The 16,481-nt window shown below is 44.4% G+C and overlaps 1 protein-coding gene across 1 annotated transcript in view; it reads right to left on the bottom strand.

Annotated features, from left to right (window-relative positions):
- BEGAIN (brain enriched guanylate kinase associated) overlaps positions 1–16,481 on the bottom strand; it is a 168,127-nt gene that overhangs the window by 128,747 nt on the left and 22,899 nt on the right. Inside the window, exons 4-5 of the mRNA XM_084843477.1 lie at positions 10,937–11,098; positions 2,232–2,298 (exon numbers count right to left, since the gene is read on the bottom strand). Coding sequence (XP_084699603.1) covers positions 2,232–2,298; positions 10,937–11,098 — 229 coding nt within the window. The remainder of the gene's footprint in view (positions 1–2,231; positions 2,299–10,936; positions 11,099–16,481) is intronic.

Genomic DNA, 16,481 nt, shown 5'->3' with positions numbered 1-16,481 from the left:
AACTCCACCATGTACCCAGTGCAAGCCTGAAGCCTGCACCAGGCTTACTTGGAAGTAAGTCTCACGGAACTCAGTGGGATTGGCTTCTGAGTAAACTTGTGTCGGATTATGCTCTTCATTCCGTAAAACCTGAGAACACCAATGTTTTGATACTGTGTCTCATATTACATCAACATTACAACTGAAGGCACAGAAGGCATAGGATAGGTGCCCTAAGTGACATCATTGCAACAAGCAAGCATGTCCGCCAAACCTGAGAGCCATTCTTAGGAGACCCAGTGGCATGTATCTCTTCATCAAAAGGAGTTTTGAAATATCCATTTCAGTATGACATTCCCTATAACCCAGCCACACTTTCCCACATTTAGCTGTCGATCAATATGTACATGCATTGTCACACACCTCATTTCCAAAATGTGAACGTTTTCAGGATTTCAGAATGTACGCTTGGCCAAATGGTGAGATCCAGGTGTCAAAAAAGACAACCCAAACAAGTCTATGGGCCCCCGGGCCCCTCCGTCTGCTCTATAGTACAGGGAAGGAACAGATGAGCTCCTCAATTGTGTACCCTTAGTTCAGTTCTAGAAATATTGCACAGTAGGCTCTTTAGTTCATACTAATTAGAGTTGCTTTGTTAAAAATGGTAAGGTTTCTCCTCCACACCAGCTGGAGATCTTGCCCAGTGTAGAGAAAGGTCTACTATTTTGTATGATCCTGCTTAATGGCACAGCAGGCATTCTAACTGTGTGGTGACGCTAAATCTGAATGTGCCTTATGCTAAATTAATGAGAATAAAATTTAGGGGGGAAAGTTTTCATTAAATACTCTCTCTCTCTCTCTCTCTCTCACACACACACACACACACACACACACCCTAGAAGTTTCTTTCTTGTCTTTTGAACCACTTGTAAGGTTATGGTTTTTATATTGTTTGCCCGCACAACAGTCCAGTATGGTAGATCACCGCTGTTCCCATTGCATAGATGGGCAGTTTCACAGGTGGACAATTCATTTCACAGATGGGCAATTCATTTTGCACGGGACAATTCATTTTGCAGAGCGGCAATTCATTGAATTTTATGGATGAGCTAGGAGTTTGAACCTGGTCTCGGGCTCTCCCCAAACACTTTGCCCTTTCTCGCTTGCTGGCTTGAATGCTTGGAACTGCCTCCCACAACACCTGTGTGATGCCACGTCTCTTCCTTCAAACCCCTCCTCAAATCCCACCTTTTCCATGAAGGCTTTAGCACAGAGGTGGGCTACTTCTGGTGTGTGTGTGTGTCCGGGGACCATTTTCACTCCCTCACACACATGTCGGCCACACTCCTGGCTGCTGCTGCCCCAGAGAATTCCGCAGGGCACTGTGGTAGCAGAAATAGTCAGCAGTTTGCCGCTGAAATTTGGTGGCAAACCACAATGGAGTGGCATATAGGTCAAATTTAGCTTGTTCTCAAGCTAAATCTGACCGACTTATTGCTCTGTAGTGGTAAATGGCAGCAGGGGGGCAGGAGGGGCTGGTCGGGGCTTGCAGGGGGGAGCAGTTGCAGGTCATGCCTTGCCACCCCTGCTTTAGCAGAACTGCTTGCTTCCCAGTCTGCACTGTAACTAACACCAAGTACAGAGAGCATTAGTTATTGGGCGAATTAGAAATGTAATGAATAAATAATACATAAAATACATCCAACTGAAATAATCACACATCCATCCCCTTCTTAGCCCCGCTTCCACTTCCCTCCCATTTCCCTGTTTTCCTTGTGTCGAAATTTTAGATTGTAAGCTCCTTGGAGTGGAGTGTCCTCTTGTAGCTTGTACAGTTACTTGCACCCTGATAGCACTATATAAACAATAAAGATCTCATCCGGGACGGTCTGCTATGATTAAACAGAGAGATGTCGTTCCCTAGCCCTGCTAAGCAAGATCCTTTTCAAAAAGTGTGACAGGGATTCAAACCTGGGACCCAAAACATTTTCTTGCCCGGAGTGGAAGAATCCTTCCTAGTTATGAAATCAGACTGTCAGTTGTAATCGTAACTGCTCTTCCTAGGGAGTAATCCAATTGAACTCAGTAAGGCTTACTTCTGATTAAACCCCCTTAGGATTGCACAGTCATAGCTTCAATGCAAAGTTCATCAAAGCCAGTTCTGCTTCAACATCATCAGCGTTTGAAGAATATACTTAATATATTACTTAAAAGATATATTTAATAACAATATAACAGCCCCCTGTACTTACCATCCTGTACAATTTGTCTTCTAGCTCTTGATTAATTCTCTGTAAGGCTAGGTAATTGTTTTGTATCCTAAAATAAAGATGAAATCATATAATTAACATATCTTTGCACATTCAGTACTGTACTTTTTTTAAACCTCAGTTTTTTTCATGAGCGATTGTAACTTCATTTCCCACCGACTTTAATAAATGTCTGTTTGATCATGACTTTCTGCTGCTTAGTGAAGTCTTATCAATATAAAGCCAAGATTTGTAGGCTTTAAAATCCCATCAAATCTTTGAGAGAACCCATTTGTAACAAGGCCCTTCAAGGGTTCAGCCCTGGCTGTAGGGTTATGGGCCTATTATTTACGCATAACGATTTTCTGATGTTTTCAGTTTAACCCTCACTATCCTACCCCTCCCAAATGAAAAGGGTGAATGTATCAAGCAGGTACTTGAAAACAGGTGCATCATAAATATACCATGGGTATATGCATCATAAATATACCATGGGCTCACATGAATTTGAGAAACAATGTGATGTAATGGTTAGAGTGTTGGACTAACACCAGAGAGATCCAGGTTCAAACCCCCACTCAGCCACAAAGATCACTGGATGATCTTGGTCCAGTTGCTATCTCTCAGCCTATGCTACCTCACAGGGCTGTTGTGAGGTTATAACAGGAATGTGAGAAAACCATGTATACCACTTTGAGCTCCTTAGAGGAAAAGTGGGAAAAATTGGAATCAATCATACTGTACCCATCAGAGAGCTTGGATTGGTTGTGATTCCCTGTTGAGTATACACTGGGTTGCAAACTCAGGTTTTTTTTTTTTTGCTGTGAATTGTCTCACAGGAGACCAAAGGGAGACTGAAATACATTGACAATAGTGCCCTGGTGCTCTGATACTTTTTACATCATTTAGCTTAATTGAGCCAAAACTTGTCCTGGGAGGGGGGATCACTTTCTGTAAATACTTTTGGTCCCCTGCACAAAGCACCTTTGTTGTGTGGTGAGAGACGAAAATGCTCTTAGCATGGCTTCTCTCCGACAGCTTGTCAGAGTGAGGGCAGTGCTTTCTGCCCTCATTCTGAATTGTCTGTGTGATACTATCAGAAAGTCAAATCTGATTGGCTAAGCGGCACTGTCACATTTATTGCATCAACTCTGGGGACTGGGATCACTTGGGGGAAGGAAGAGGGCCATGAAGAGGGAAAATGATGCAGAAACAGCAGCCAAAGGGTGAAACAACTCCTGTGAACAGTGAAAGAATAAACACACACACACAAAGTACAATGAAGGGATTTGGAGGGGGGCATTTTGAGAACCCCCCAAATCCCCACTGTTACTCACAAATGCATATTCAGCACAACCTGAATGACCCGAAAGAAAGAAAAAAAAGGACATTATTTGTTAAGTATTCATCTCTTCCCCTTCATGGATCGCTGCCTTGTTGTGGCGAAGGGGCTTGCGTAACTCAGTGAAGCCATAAGCTATGCCGTGCAGGGCCACCCAAGACGGACAGGTCATGGAGGAGAGTTCTGACCAAATGTGGTCCACTGGAGAAGGAAATGGCAACCCACTCCAGTATTCTTGCCAAGAAAACCCCATGGAACGTATCACAAGGCTAAAAGAGATGACGCCGGAAGATGAGCCCCTCAGGTTGGACGGTGTCCAATATACTACTGGGGAAGAGCAGAGGGAATTTCCAAGTAGCGCCAGAAAGAGTGAAGCGGCTGGGCCAAAGCCAAAAGGACACTCAGCTGTGGATGTGTCTGGTGGTGAAAAGAAAATCCGATTCTGTAAAGAACAATATTGTTTAGGAACCTGGAATGTAAGGTCAATGAATCAAGGTAAGCTGGAGGTGGTCAAACATGAGATGGCAAGATTGAACATCGACATCTTGGGAATCAGTGAACTAAAATGGACAAGCATGGGTGAATTTAATTCAGGTGACGATTATATCTACTACTGTGGGCAAGAATCCCTTAGAAGAAATGGAGTAGCACTTATAGTCAACAAAAGGGTGGGAAAAGCAGTACTGGGGTACAATCTCAAAAATGACAGAATGATCTCAGTATGAATCCAAGGCAAACCATTCAACATCACAGTAATTCAAGTCTATGCCCCAACCACTGAGGCCGAAGAAGCTGAGGTTGATCGGTTCTATGAAGACCTACAACACCTTCTAGAACTAACACCAAAAAAAGATGTCCTTTTCATCATAGGGGATTGGAATGCTAAAGTAGGAAGTCAAGAAATCACCGGGATAACAGGCAAGCATGGCCTTGGTGTACAAAATGAAGCAGGACAAAGGCTAATAGAGTTTTGCCAAGAGAACATGTTGATCACAGCAAACACTCTTTTCCAACAGCTCAAGAGATGACTCTACACATGGACATCACCAGATGGTCAATATCGAAATCAGATTGATTATGTCCTTTCAGCCAAAGATGGAGAAGCTCTATACAGTCAGTAAAAATAAGACCTGGAGCTGACTGTGGCTCAGATCATGAGCTGCTTCTTGCAAAATTCCGGCTGAAATTGAAGAACGTAGGGAAAACCACTAAACCATTCAGGTATGACCTAAATCAAATCCCTTATGAATATACAGTGGAGGTGACAAATAGATTTCAGGGATTAGACCTGATAGACAGAGTGCCTGAGGAACTATGGACGGAGGTCTGTAACATTGTTCAGGAGGCAGCAACTCAATCCATCCCAAAGAAAAAGAAATGCAAGAAAGCAAAGTGGCTGTCTGAGGAGGCTTTATAAGTAGCTGAGGAAGAAGGGAAATGAAAAGCAAGGGAGAAAGGGGAAGATATATCCAACTGAATGCAGAGTTCCAGAGAATAGCAAGGAGAGACAAGAAGGCCTTCTTAAATGAACAATGCAAAGAAATCGAGGGAAAGAATAGAATGGGAAAGACTAGAGATCTTTTCACGGAAATTGGAGATCTCAAGGGAACGTTTTGTGCAAAGACGGGCATGATAAAGGACAAAGAAGGCAGGGACCTAACAGAAGCAGATGAGATTAAGAAGAGGTGGAAAGAATACACAGAAGAACTATACAGGAAACATCTTAATGTCCCTGATAGCCATGATAGTGCGGTCACTGAACTTGAGCCAGACATCCTAGAGAGTGAAGTCAAGTGGGCCTTAGGAAGCATGAGTAACAACAAAGCTAGCGGAGATGACGGTATTCCAGCTGAGCTATTTAAAATCCTAAAAGATGATGCTGTTAAAGTGCTGCACTCAATATGTCAACAAATTTGGAACACTCAACAGTGGCCACAAGACTGGAAAAGTTCAGTTTACATTCCAATTCCAAAGAAGGGCAATGCCAAAGAGTGTTCAAACTACCGTACAATTGTGCTCATTTCACATGCCAGCAAGGTTATGCTCAAAATCTTAGAAGCTAGGCTTCAGCAGTGTGTGAACCGAGAACTACCGGAAGTACAAGCTGGGTTTCGAAGAGGCCGAGGAACTAGAGATCAAATCGCCAACATTCGCTGCATCATGGAGAAAGCAAGATAATTCCAGAAAAACATCTATTTCTGCTTCATTGATTATGCTAAAGCCTTTGATTGTGTGGATCACAACAAACTGCGGCAAATTCTGAAAGAGATGGGAGTACCAGACCACCTTACCTGTCTCCTGAGAAACCTGTACGAGGGACAAGAAGCAACAGTAAGAACCGGACATGGAACAACCGATTGGTTCAAAATTGGGAAAAGAGTACGACAAGGCTGCATATTGTCGCCCTGCTTATTTAACTTATATGCAGAGTACATCATGAGAAATGCCGGGTTGGATGAATCACAGGTTGGAATTAAGATTGCCGGGAGAATTATCAACAACCTCAGATACGCAGACGATACCACCCTAATGGCAGAAAGCGAAGAGGATCTAAAGATCCTCTTGTTGAGGGCGAAAGTGGAGAGTGCGAAAGCTGGTTTGAAACTCAACATTAACAAAACTAAGCTCATGGCATCTGGCCCCATCACTTCCTGGCATATAGAAGGGGAAGAAATGGAAGCAGTGACAGATTTTATTTTCTTGGGCTCCAAGATCACCGCAGATGGTGACTGTAGCCATGAAATTAAAAGATGCTTGCTCCTTGGGAGGAAAGCTATGGCAAACCTAGACAGCATAGTAAGAAGCAGAGACATCACCTTGCTGACAAAGGTCCGCATAATCAAAGCTATGATTTTCCCAGCAGTAACATATGGCTGTGAGAGCTGGACTATAAGGAAGGCTGAGCGCCGAAGAATTGATGCTTTCGAACTGTGGTGCTGGAGAAGGTCAAATCAGTCCATCCTATAGGAAATCAACCCTGAGTGCTCATTGGAAAGACAGATACTGAAGCTGAAGCTCAAATATTTTGGCCACCAAATGCGAAGAGAAACGTCACTGGAAAAGACCCTGATGCTGGGAGGGATTGAAGGCAAAAGGAGAAGGGGACGGCAGAGGATGAGATGGCTAGATAGCATCACCGATGCAATGAATATGAACTTGAGCACACTCTGGGAGAGAGCGGAGGACAGGAAGGCCTGGCGTGCTATGGTCCATTGGGTCACAAAGAGTCAGACATGACTTAACGACTGAACAACAAATTCATCTCTTAGACCTGCTATTTTGTTGTTGTTTATTTGTTCAGTCGCTTCCGACTCTTCATGACTTCATGGACCAGCCCACGCCAGAGCTTCCTGTCGGCCGTCACCACCCGCAGCTCCCCCAAGCTCGAGTCCGTCACCTCCAGAATATCATCCATCCATCTTGCCCTTGGTCGGCCCCTCTTCCTTTGGCCTTCCACTTTCCCTAGCATCAGCATCTTCTCCAGGGTATCCTGTCTTCTCATTATGTGGCTGAAGTACTTCAGTTTTGCCTTTAAGATCCTTCCCTCAAGTGAGCAGTCTGGCTTTATTTCCTGGAGTATGGACTGGTTTGATCTTCTTGCAGTCCAAGGCACTCCCAGAATTTTCCTCCAGGACCTATTACAAACAGGTAATTTGACTTGGTGACTATGGAAGGAAACCCATTCCAAATAAAACTAATTAATTTAGGAAAATCATTCCTACATATTCTAAAGAAACTATTCCAAATTAATTCACTTGGATTAAATGTGTTATACTATGTGAATGTCACAGGATGAGAACCAGAACTGGAGCTCAGCTCTAACCTAAAGAAAAGAAAAATGATAAATTTTCAGATCAGTTCCCATTGCTCAGTGCTGTGAAGTTTCTTTTCTAGCAACATGGCAAAAATGTCTGTTAGAAGACAACAGGGGTTACAAAATGTGTCCTCTCTTTATGTACAGAGCCCCCTAAGGAGTCCTTTTGCAGGAGATGTAGAACTCAAGTGGTAAGATAAAAATGTTGCCTACAGTAAAGTTATTCTGAGAGAAAGAAAACTTTTCCAGATGAAATTCCCTGGAAGGATTAAGTGTGACAGGATAGTGTTTACTTTTTCCTCTGAACCAAGTTCCCTTCCCTTCCCATTTTGAACCAGAGTGAAGGCACAGCTACTGTCAATGATAGAGGAGTGTGTGGCAAGAAGATGGAAACCTAGGCTTAGTCTGAGCCAGTGCTCAGTAGGATTAAAGATACCTTCTTGGTTGTCAATCCAGGCTCCGGAATGCCCTTCCACAGGCTGTAAAGTTGGCACCTTCCCTTCCGGCAATGCACAAAACAAGTCAAGATGATCTTGTTTCAGCGTGTCTTCAGTTGTTACCTACAGTTGTTCTGCTGTTTTATTGCTGGTGGTGTTTAGTTGGTTCTGTTTTATTGGATTGTTTTAAACTGTTTTTTTGTTTGTTTTGCATTCGTTTTATCATTAACCATTTTGAAACCATTGGTGAAAGATGCCATAAAAGGTTTCTGTATGAATAAATGGGCTCACACACAAAAGCTTTTTCAGTGCTGGTCTTCAGCATTGTCCACATAGAGACCCCTGAAAACATTTTTGACAATAATGGTTTGGAAACTCAGTATATGATTGTGGTAAGCCTCATAATCAGCCGCTCTAAATGTGACAGCTATGTGAGAAGATAACTTGCTACATGGAGGCTGTTTTCCATCCTGTCTTTGTAAATGTTGATATTTTCTGGACAATGATACAAATATGGTTAAAATGAGTCATCCAAACTATTAAGGAAACTTGGTTCTGGAAAAGAACTAGTAACACTGCAATCCTATACCCACTTACCTGGGTGTATGCCCAATGAATTCAATGGGACATACTTCAAAGTAGACATGTCTACAATTGCATTGTTCTTCTAAAAAATGATTGAGTCACTCTCTCTCTCTCTCTCTCTCTCTCTCTCTCTATATATATATATATATATATATGAATGATGCGGGCATGTCAAAAGAAAATTCTTTTCTGGGAGGTGATGAAAATAGGATTAAATCTGATCATTTTCTGAAGGCATAAGTATAGAAGAACATAAGAGCAGCAGTGCTGGATCAGACCAAACACCTATCTCAGGGGTCCCCAACTTATTTGGGTCAGTGGGCACATTTGGAAGTTGTGGGTGCTCTCACAAAATGGCTGCTATGGGGGCAGACTTGCACATTCAGAAAATATCTGCTATGGTGGATATGGCCAGTCACAAAACACACATTTTCCAGAGGGCAAACTAAAGATTAAAAGAAAAGTAACTTGCCCAAGAAGCTAAGAATAAGGTAGAGGTAGTGTCTGAGCTCTAAAACACAAAACCACTTTTTTGAAACCAATGCTACTCTTTTGAACCCATGCTCCTGGTGGTTCCACATGGACCTATGGCCTGATTTGAGTCCACCAGGAGAAGAGCCTTCAGTGTGGTGGCCCCCTTTCTTTGGAACTCCCTGCCCCTGGAGGTCAGGCAGGCACGAACACTGTGTTGCTTCTGGTGCCTCCTGAGAACAGCACTGTTCCAGGAGGCATTCCTTAACTGACCTGCCATGGTTTTATTGGCAATCTGTTTTTTTTTTTTTCCCTGAGAATAATTTTAATATAACATAAGAACCTAAGAAGAGCCCTGCTGGATCAGACCAAGGGTCCATCTAGTCCAGCATTCTGTTCACACAGTGGCCAACCAGCTGTCGGCCAGGCAGGAACCCACAATATGGTGTTTTAATCTTTTTATCCTTTTGCTGTTTTACCTTTTATGTTTACCACTCCGAAATCTGTTTTAGATATGGAGCGGTATACATATATTGTAAATAAATAAATATAGATGGCGCTGGAAGGCAGAACTTTACTTTGCAGCATGCCAGCCTCCCAATTAAAAATAATAATAATTTTAAAAAATCATATGCAATACAATAAAAATCAGGAGGCTCAGGGAGCCTGGTGGGCATCAAGAAAGGTATATGCAGGCACATTGGTGTCTATGGGCAGCATGCTGGAAACCCCAGGCCTATCTACTCTAGCATATTTAGCATGCAAGGTATCTGCAGGCACATTGGTGTCTATGGGCACCACGCTGGAGACACGAGACCTACCTACACTAGCATGTTTTTCCTGCAGTAGTCAACGGGATGCCTGTGGAAAGCCCACAGGCATGACTTGAATGCAATAGCACCCTCCCACTTGTGCCCCCTAGCATGTGGTATTGACAGGCATGCTGCCTCTGATACCAGAAGTAATATATAGTCATTGTGACTAGTAGCCCTTGATAGAATCATAGAATAGTAGGGTTGGAAGGGGCCTACAAGACCACCAAGTCAAACCCCCTGCTCAATGCAGGAATCCAAGTCAGAGCATCCCCGACAGATGGCTGTCCAGCCTCATCTTGAATGCCTCCAGTGTGGGAGAGCCCACCACCTCCCTAGGTAGTTGGTTCCATTGTCGTATTGCTCTAACGGTCAGTTTTTCCTGATGTTCAGTTGGAATCTGGCTTCCTGAAACTTAAGCCCATTATTCCGTGTCCTGCATTCTGGGATGATCGAGAAGAGATCCTGGCCTTCCTCTCTGTGACAACCTTTCATAGCTATATCCTCCATGAATTGGTCTATTCCCCTTTAAATGCCATTTAAACTGGTGGTCATTGTCACATCTTGTGGTAGCAAATTCCATAGTTCAGGGCTAAACAACATGGTGCCCTCCAGACGTTTTGGACTTCAATTCCCATCAGCCCCAGCCAGCATGGCCAAAGTTAAGGAATTGTGGGAGTTGTAGTCAAAAACATAGGGAGGCAGCAGGCACAATAACTGAACTATGTGCTGTCAGAAGTACTTCAGTTTACCCAGTGGTTCTGATTTCATTGGAGCTGTGAATCCATTCTGGGGTTTTGGGGTTTCCTTTCGAGTTCTGGCTAGTTCTGACTAAAACCCAGAATGGATTCACAGCCCCAATGAAATCAGAGCCACCAGCCTCCACTGAGTTTACCTGTCCTGAATCTTGCTTCCTTCTAGTATTATGACATCTCTCTATTCTCTTTCTCTACATGATGCATAACTGTATACACCTCTATCATGTCCCCCCTTTACTCGCCTTTCTTCTAAGCTAGAAAGCCCCAAATGTTGTAACTTTTCCTCATAGGGGAACTGCTCCAGCTCCTTGACCATTTTGGTCATTTAGCAGTCATTTGGCTTTGAGATTTACCAGTTAATGTCAACATTTTCCAAGGAGCCTCCTTCAGAATTTCCAACAGATGCCAACATTTCCAAATTTCTAACATTTCCTGAAAATAAAACATGCAACTTCATTTGCAGTAACGTCAATGAATTCAGAAACGAACCGTCTCAGCTTTTCAGTTACTTTTTCGAGTTCTTCCTGAGCACGTCTCAGTTCTACTTCAAGATATTGACGTGTAGAATCAAATTCTGTTTCAAGCATTTCCAGTTTGTGAGTTGTGTAGGAGAGACGCTTGCGAAGTTCCCCCTTCTGTTCCTGCAATGTGCTGGAAGGATAAATATTGCTGCTGATTAACCGTTCTACAGAGGTCCTAGTGACAGAATTGGTCACAGTCTCATAAATTATACATCTTTACAGCAATATAATGAATAATACTCCTTAATTATGAGTACTCAGCATTGCTGTCATTCAAATTATCTCTGTCCTCCTGTGGATCAGAATTACAAGTTTGCTGTATGACCTTTGGAAACCAAAAGTCGCCACCAACATTTGTTTGCTGAGTTTGCTCACAAACATATGAAATGGCCATATTCCAAGTCAGATGACTGGTCCACCATCTTGCCCAGTACAATCTACTACAGGGGTGTTGAACCTCTTTCAGCCCAAGGGCTAAATTCAATTCTGGAGACCCTCTTGAAAGCCACATTCCAGTGGTGGGCAGGGCCAAAAGAAAAACAGGGTGAGTCCAAAGGCAAAAAGGGTGGTGCCAAAATACCAAAAATGCCAGTATATTTTAGCTTATACCTCTTACTGCCAGTAACTAAACCTTGGGAGAGGTATGCCAAGCTTTTAGAATTGGGGGGAAATATGCAAAAGCCGGGAAGGATCGGTGGTTGGGGGGAAAGGGGTGGGGCCATGGGAAGAGGGCGTGGTCTTCTGGGGAAACCCAGAGGGCCAAATTTGGCCCCTGAGCCTAAGGTTCTGCAGCCCTGATCTACTGTGACTAGCAGTGGCTCTCAATTGTGTCAGACATTAGTCTTTCACTGCCTGATATCCTTTCACTGGAGATGCTGATGACTGGACATGGGACTTTTTGCACACAGAGCATATGGGACTGGATCCAAAGGACTCCTTCTGTGAATGAGAGGGCCTCTGATCTAGCAGAGGCTCCAACTAATAGAAGGCTGGGGCAGGAGGAGGCAATTTTTAGATACTTCATTTAAAATTAGTCAACAGACCATTTACATTTTGTTACAAATAAAAGGAAAATGTACATGCAGACAAAAACATATGCTTGTAACAGTATAGAGACAGCACAGCAGTCGCATACACTTAATGTTAAAGGTGCAGAATCAAGGATCAGCATGTATAAGCATCTTAACTCTAAAATTGTATTTAAAAACATCACACCCTTCCAGACATAATGGAGGTAGCACCACATCTGAACGACCAGGACAGGATGGCAAAATTGGCTGAATCAATTTTGCTCTGGTGAGGGATGGTTGAATGAGCCATGTTTGAGCTTGCTAGGATTCTCTGAACACTGTCTCACCATTCATCTTGTGCCCAATTCCCATTTGTCCTTGCGATCACTGCTTGCCCTGCACAAAAGGGAAATTTGCGCCAATTGAGCAGCAATCGAGCAGAAGATTTGCACAAATCCCCTGAAATTTGCTCAGACCTCCCAAAATCTGTGCAAATTCCCTCAAATTTGCACAAATTTCCTCCATAGACTAAAGTGAGGCTGCTTTAGTCTACTGATGAAATTTGCACAAATTAGGAAATTTGCACAAATCGAACTGGGAATTCAGACTGAGACAAATGTGAGCACATGTCCGAAAATATGTGACTATTTTCAGTGGACAGGTACCCATGCTCACGGGGCATGCTTGTATGTTTTGCAAGCAAAAACAAAATTTTCATACATCCCTAGCTCTGTCCCCCCAATTAAAATTACAATAAAACACTGTATGTGTCAGGGTTGGATCGGAGCCCAGAGAGCCCCAAAGCAGTTCTGATTCTGAGGAAGAGATAGAAACCGTGGGAGAAGAACCTGCGCGCTGCTCAGAGGAGCAGCCAGAGGGAGAGCCCCTCCCCATACACATTCCTGAGAGTGATAGTGACCCTGGCAGGGAGAGGGAGGTGCAACAGCAGTTTCTGGATGCTAGGCGCCGGCGTAGCATCAAGCGGGAGATGGCGGGTGCTGAGAGGAGGTGCTCAGCCCACTTGGTGCGATGGCAACAGTGGCACCCCGATGCCCCACGGGAAAAGGGTGGACTCTCTCCTCCTAGCCCATAAGTACAGAGGTTTCCCACCTTCCCCTCCAAATGGAGATCAAGGATAAAGCCCCCAAGTAGGCAGCTCTCTTAAGTGCCAGTCGTAGGATCAAGCAATTAGCATCTGTAAGCGTCATTAGGTTGAATGGGAATAAAGCCTTGGAAAAGAGCCCTATTGTCTGCGTGTTGATTCTGGCTACCTGAGGATTTCAGAAGGTGGCAGGGCTGGGGGCTCCATAGAGCGCTGAGGGCTCCATAGAGCTGGGGGCTCCATAGAGCACGGAGTGGAGCCAGCCGGGGAGGGTTCCATGGGGAGGGATGGAGCGCCTCCCCCCCACCGCGGATTTCCCGGTGCAGATCCAGGTAAGACTTTCGTACATCCCTAGCGATATGGCCACCATGCCGTATCGCTGGCTGAAGGGGACTTGACTGACTGTGGACGCAAATGGTGTCCAGGATGCAAATGGCGTCCAGGACGCCATTTTCGGCTATAAAGGTCTTAGTTTAAGGTAAATGCAGCCTGGATGCCATTTGTGTCCGTGCTTTTCATTCATGCGATAGGCTACGCAAATATTTGCGTAGCCTATCACGTGAAAAAACAGGGCCGCAAATGGCATCCAGGACGCCATTTTCGGCCGTAAAGGCCTTAGTTTAAGGTAAATGCAGCCATTTACAGCTGCATTTACCTTAAACTAAGGCCTTTATGGCAGCAAATGGCATCCTGGATGCCATTTGTGTCCACAGTCAGTCTCCTGCAGCCAGCGATATGGCATGGCGGCCGTATCGCTGGCAATCCCGAGCCGGAGGATCCGGCTGAAAAGGATACCACGGGGAGGCGGAGGTAAGTCTTCCGTTCTGCCATGGACTCTGGGGGGCCGGATTCTTTAGAATTCGGCCTCATTGGAGTCCGTGGCGGAATTGTTCTCCATCCCTATCGGCAACTGAACCACTGTGGATCCCGTGCAGCACCAGCATTAGTAGTTTTAATACTTGATGTGGAAAGTCAAATCCATATACTGGAACATGCTGGAATAAAGCTTCATTAAAAAAAAAAGTACACAGAGCTGGAGGTTGCAAAGAGCAAGATGACATCCTCTCTGGAAATCGTTGCCTGAAGCAGACTGCTTCACCTCACTGTATTGTAAGTCCGGCCCTTGTTCAAAGTTTATTATAGGCAGAAGAGGGAAAGGGAATGACTGCATCAATGAAGCGATTGCTCAGTTTCACACACAGGAATATATTGTAACAGCACAGAGGTAGGGCTGGAGTGCCAGAAGAGCGGTGGAGAACATGCTTCGCCAGTGTGGACTCTGGTGGCTCCGATTTCAGTGGGGCTGTGCATCCTTTCTGGGTTTCAGTCAGAACCAGCCAGTAAGCTAAAGTTGCTCTCTAAGGTGCTGAACTCTAGCCACAAAATGGGTTCAGCACCTTGGATAGCTCCTTTAGAGTTCTGGCTGGTTCGGGCTGAAACCCGGAACGGATTGACAGCCCCACCGAGTCAGAGCCACCTGCCTCCACTGTGCTTCACTACTAGGTGATCTGAGTTTGACCTTGGTCAAAACTGCATCCTTTATTCCTAGCAATTCCATTCACAGCTGGAGAAAACAGAAAATGGCTACCTGTAACTAACACTGTTCCTAAGAAAACCAGTTCTTCCCCCTCCTCCTCCCCATGAGGATGGTTTGGACACATTAACATGGTGTAGATGAAGGTGAAAGTAAGGGGAGGGGTCATAGCTTAGTAGTCGTATGCTTACCTGCAGACGGTACCCAAGCCTTGGCACTCCAGCCAAAGGATTGCAGGTAGTAAGACTGGGAAAGCCCCCTGACTAAAGCCTTAGAGAGCCACAGTGGATGAGAATAGATAATAGTTTGCTAATGCTGAAATCCTAGGTGTATTCAAGTAAATGCCATTGTATGCAGTGGGATTTATTTCTGAGAACATAAGACGAGCCCTGCTGGATCAGACCAAAGGTCCATCAAGTCCAGCATTCTGTTCACACGGCGGCCAGCCAGCTGCCCATGGGAAACCCACAACCAGGACATGAGTGCAACAGCACCCTCCCCGCAATGTTCCCTAGCAAGTGGTGTACATAGGCTTACTGCCTCTGATAGTAGAGGTAGCACAGAGTCATGCAATTGGCTCCCTGAAGGCAATTGTAGCTGCTTTGAAATTCCAAACTGAATTAATTCCATCGGGGGTCAGGGGGAATGCAAATAATTCAGAGCTTGCCATTTCTTTGGTAAAAACCAGAGAAGCCGATTGTTTGTTTATATATAAATCACTTCCATTAATAGAAATTCCTAAATGATGTACAAAACTTCATTTCTATTTATTTTTTTACATTTATACCCCACCTTTCTTCCCTTGTGGAACTCAAGGTGGCTACATGTGGTTCCCAGGTGGTCTCCCCTCCAAGCACTGACCAGACTGAGGGTACCGTTACAGCAGCCTAAAATCCTGCATTTAAAACAGGGCTTTCTTCTTCTGTTCTAATTGCAGGATCACAACGACCCCTTTTTCATCCGCTTCCTTTCCCCCCCTCCCTTTTCCTCCTCCCCATATCTGAGTCTTCCATTATCTTTCATTGATCTCGCTCCTTTTCTCGCCGCTTTAACTCTTTTCACGGAGGAAACTCAAGCAGAACACAGCAGGGTAATTTCATAGCTCATTATCTGCGATCTATTTAAAAATGGAACAAAGGGCATTTAGTGCAGCAGGGTCACGGCAGGGTCATGGCGTCATGTAAAGAGCCCGCAAACTTCCGTGAAGGAGCAATCTCAATTGCAGGATAAAAGCTCCGTGTGAAGAAAGCTCCAGACCTGCTTAGCTTCAGCACAGTGGCTGCCTCATGTGCCTTCAGACTATGCTCTGGAACAATATGTGATGCAACTTCAGTTGGATTCCCCTCTTGCGCATAGTTCGGAACCTGGTTTCTGTGAGCGCAGTGTCATTTCTGCTAACGGAATTACATTGTCGGATACTTCCCCCTACTTTAAATCTGCTTCTCCATTCCTGGTATGACAGAACAACAACAATAACAACAACAATAAAAGTGTTTGTGACAATAAAAGTGACTCCCTAGGTCATTGGTTCCATTGTCGTATTGCTCTAATGGTCAGGAAGTTTTTCCTGATGTTCAGCCGGAATCTGGCTTCCTGTAATTTGAGCCTGTTATTCCTCTGGGATGACCGAGAAGAGATCCTGGCCTTCATCTCTGGGACAACCTTTCAAGTACTTGAAGAGTGCTATCCTATCTCCCCTCAGTCTTCTCTTCTCAAGGCTAAAGGCCTATTGACCTTAAATGAATGCCTGAGTGTGGCCGTCAGCTTCTTTTAAACTACCAAATTGTTACATCTGTTAAAAGAGGACTGAACTAGAAATCACCCATATGCTGCCATGATTGTAAAACCACAGTCCTGGAAATAACTT

This window comes from Heloderma suspectum, chromosome 1, assembly GCF_057233095.1.
Source record: "Heloderma suspectum isolate Gila_16-S chromosome 1, 16-S_ref, whole genome shotgun sequence".
Taxonomy (NCBI): domain Eukaryota; kingdom Metazoa; phylum Chordata; class Lepidosauria; order Squamata; family Helodermatidae; genus Heloderma; species Heloderma suspectum.
The sequence above is the reverse complement of the archived record's forward strand: the minus strand, read 5'-3'. Positions and strand labels throughout refer to the sequence as shown.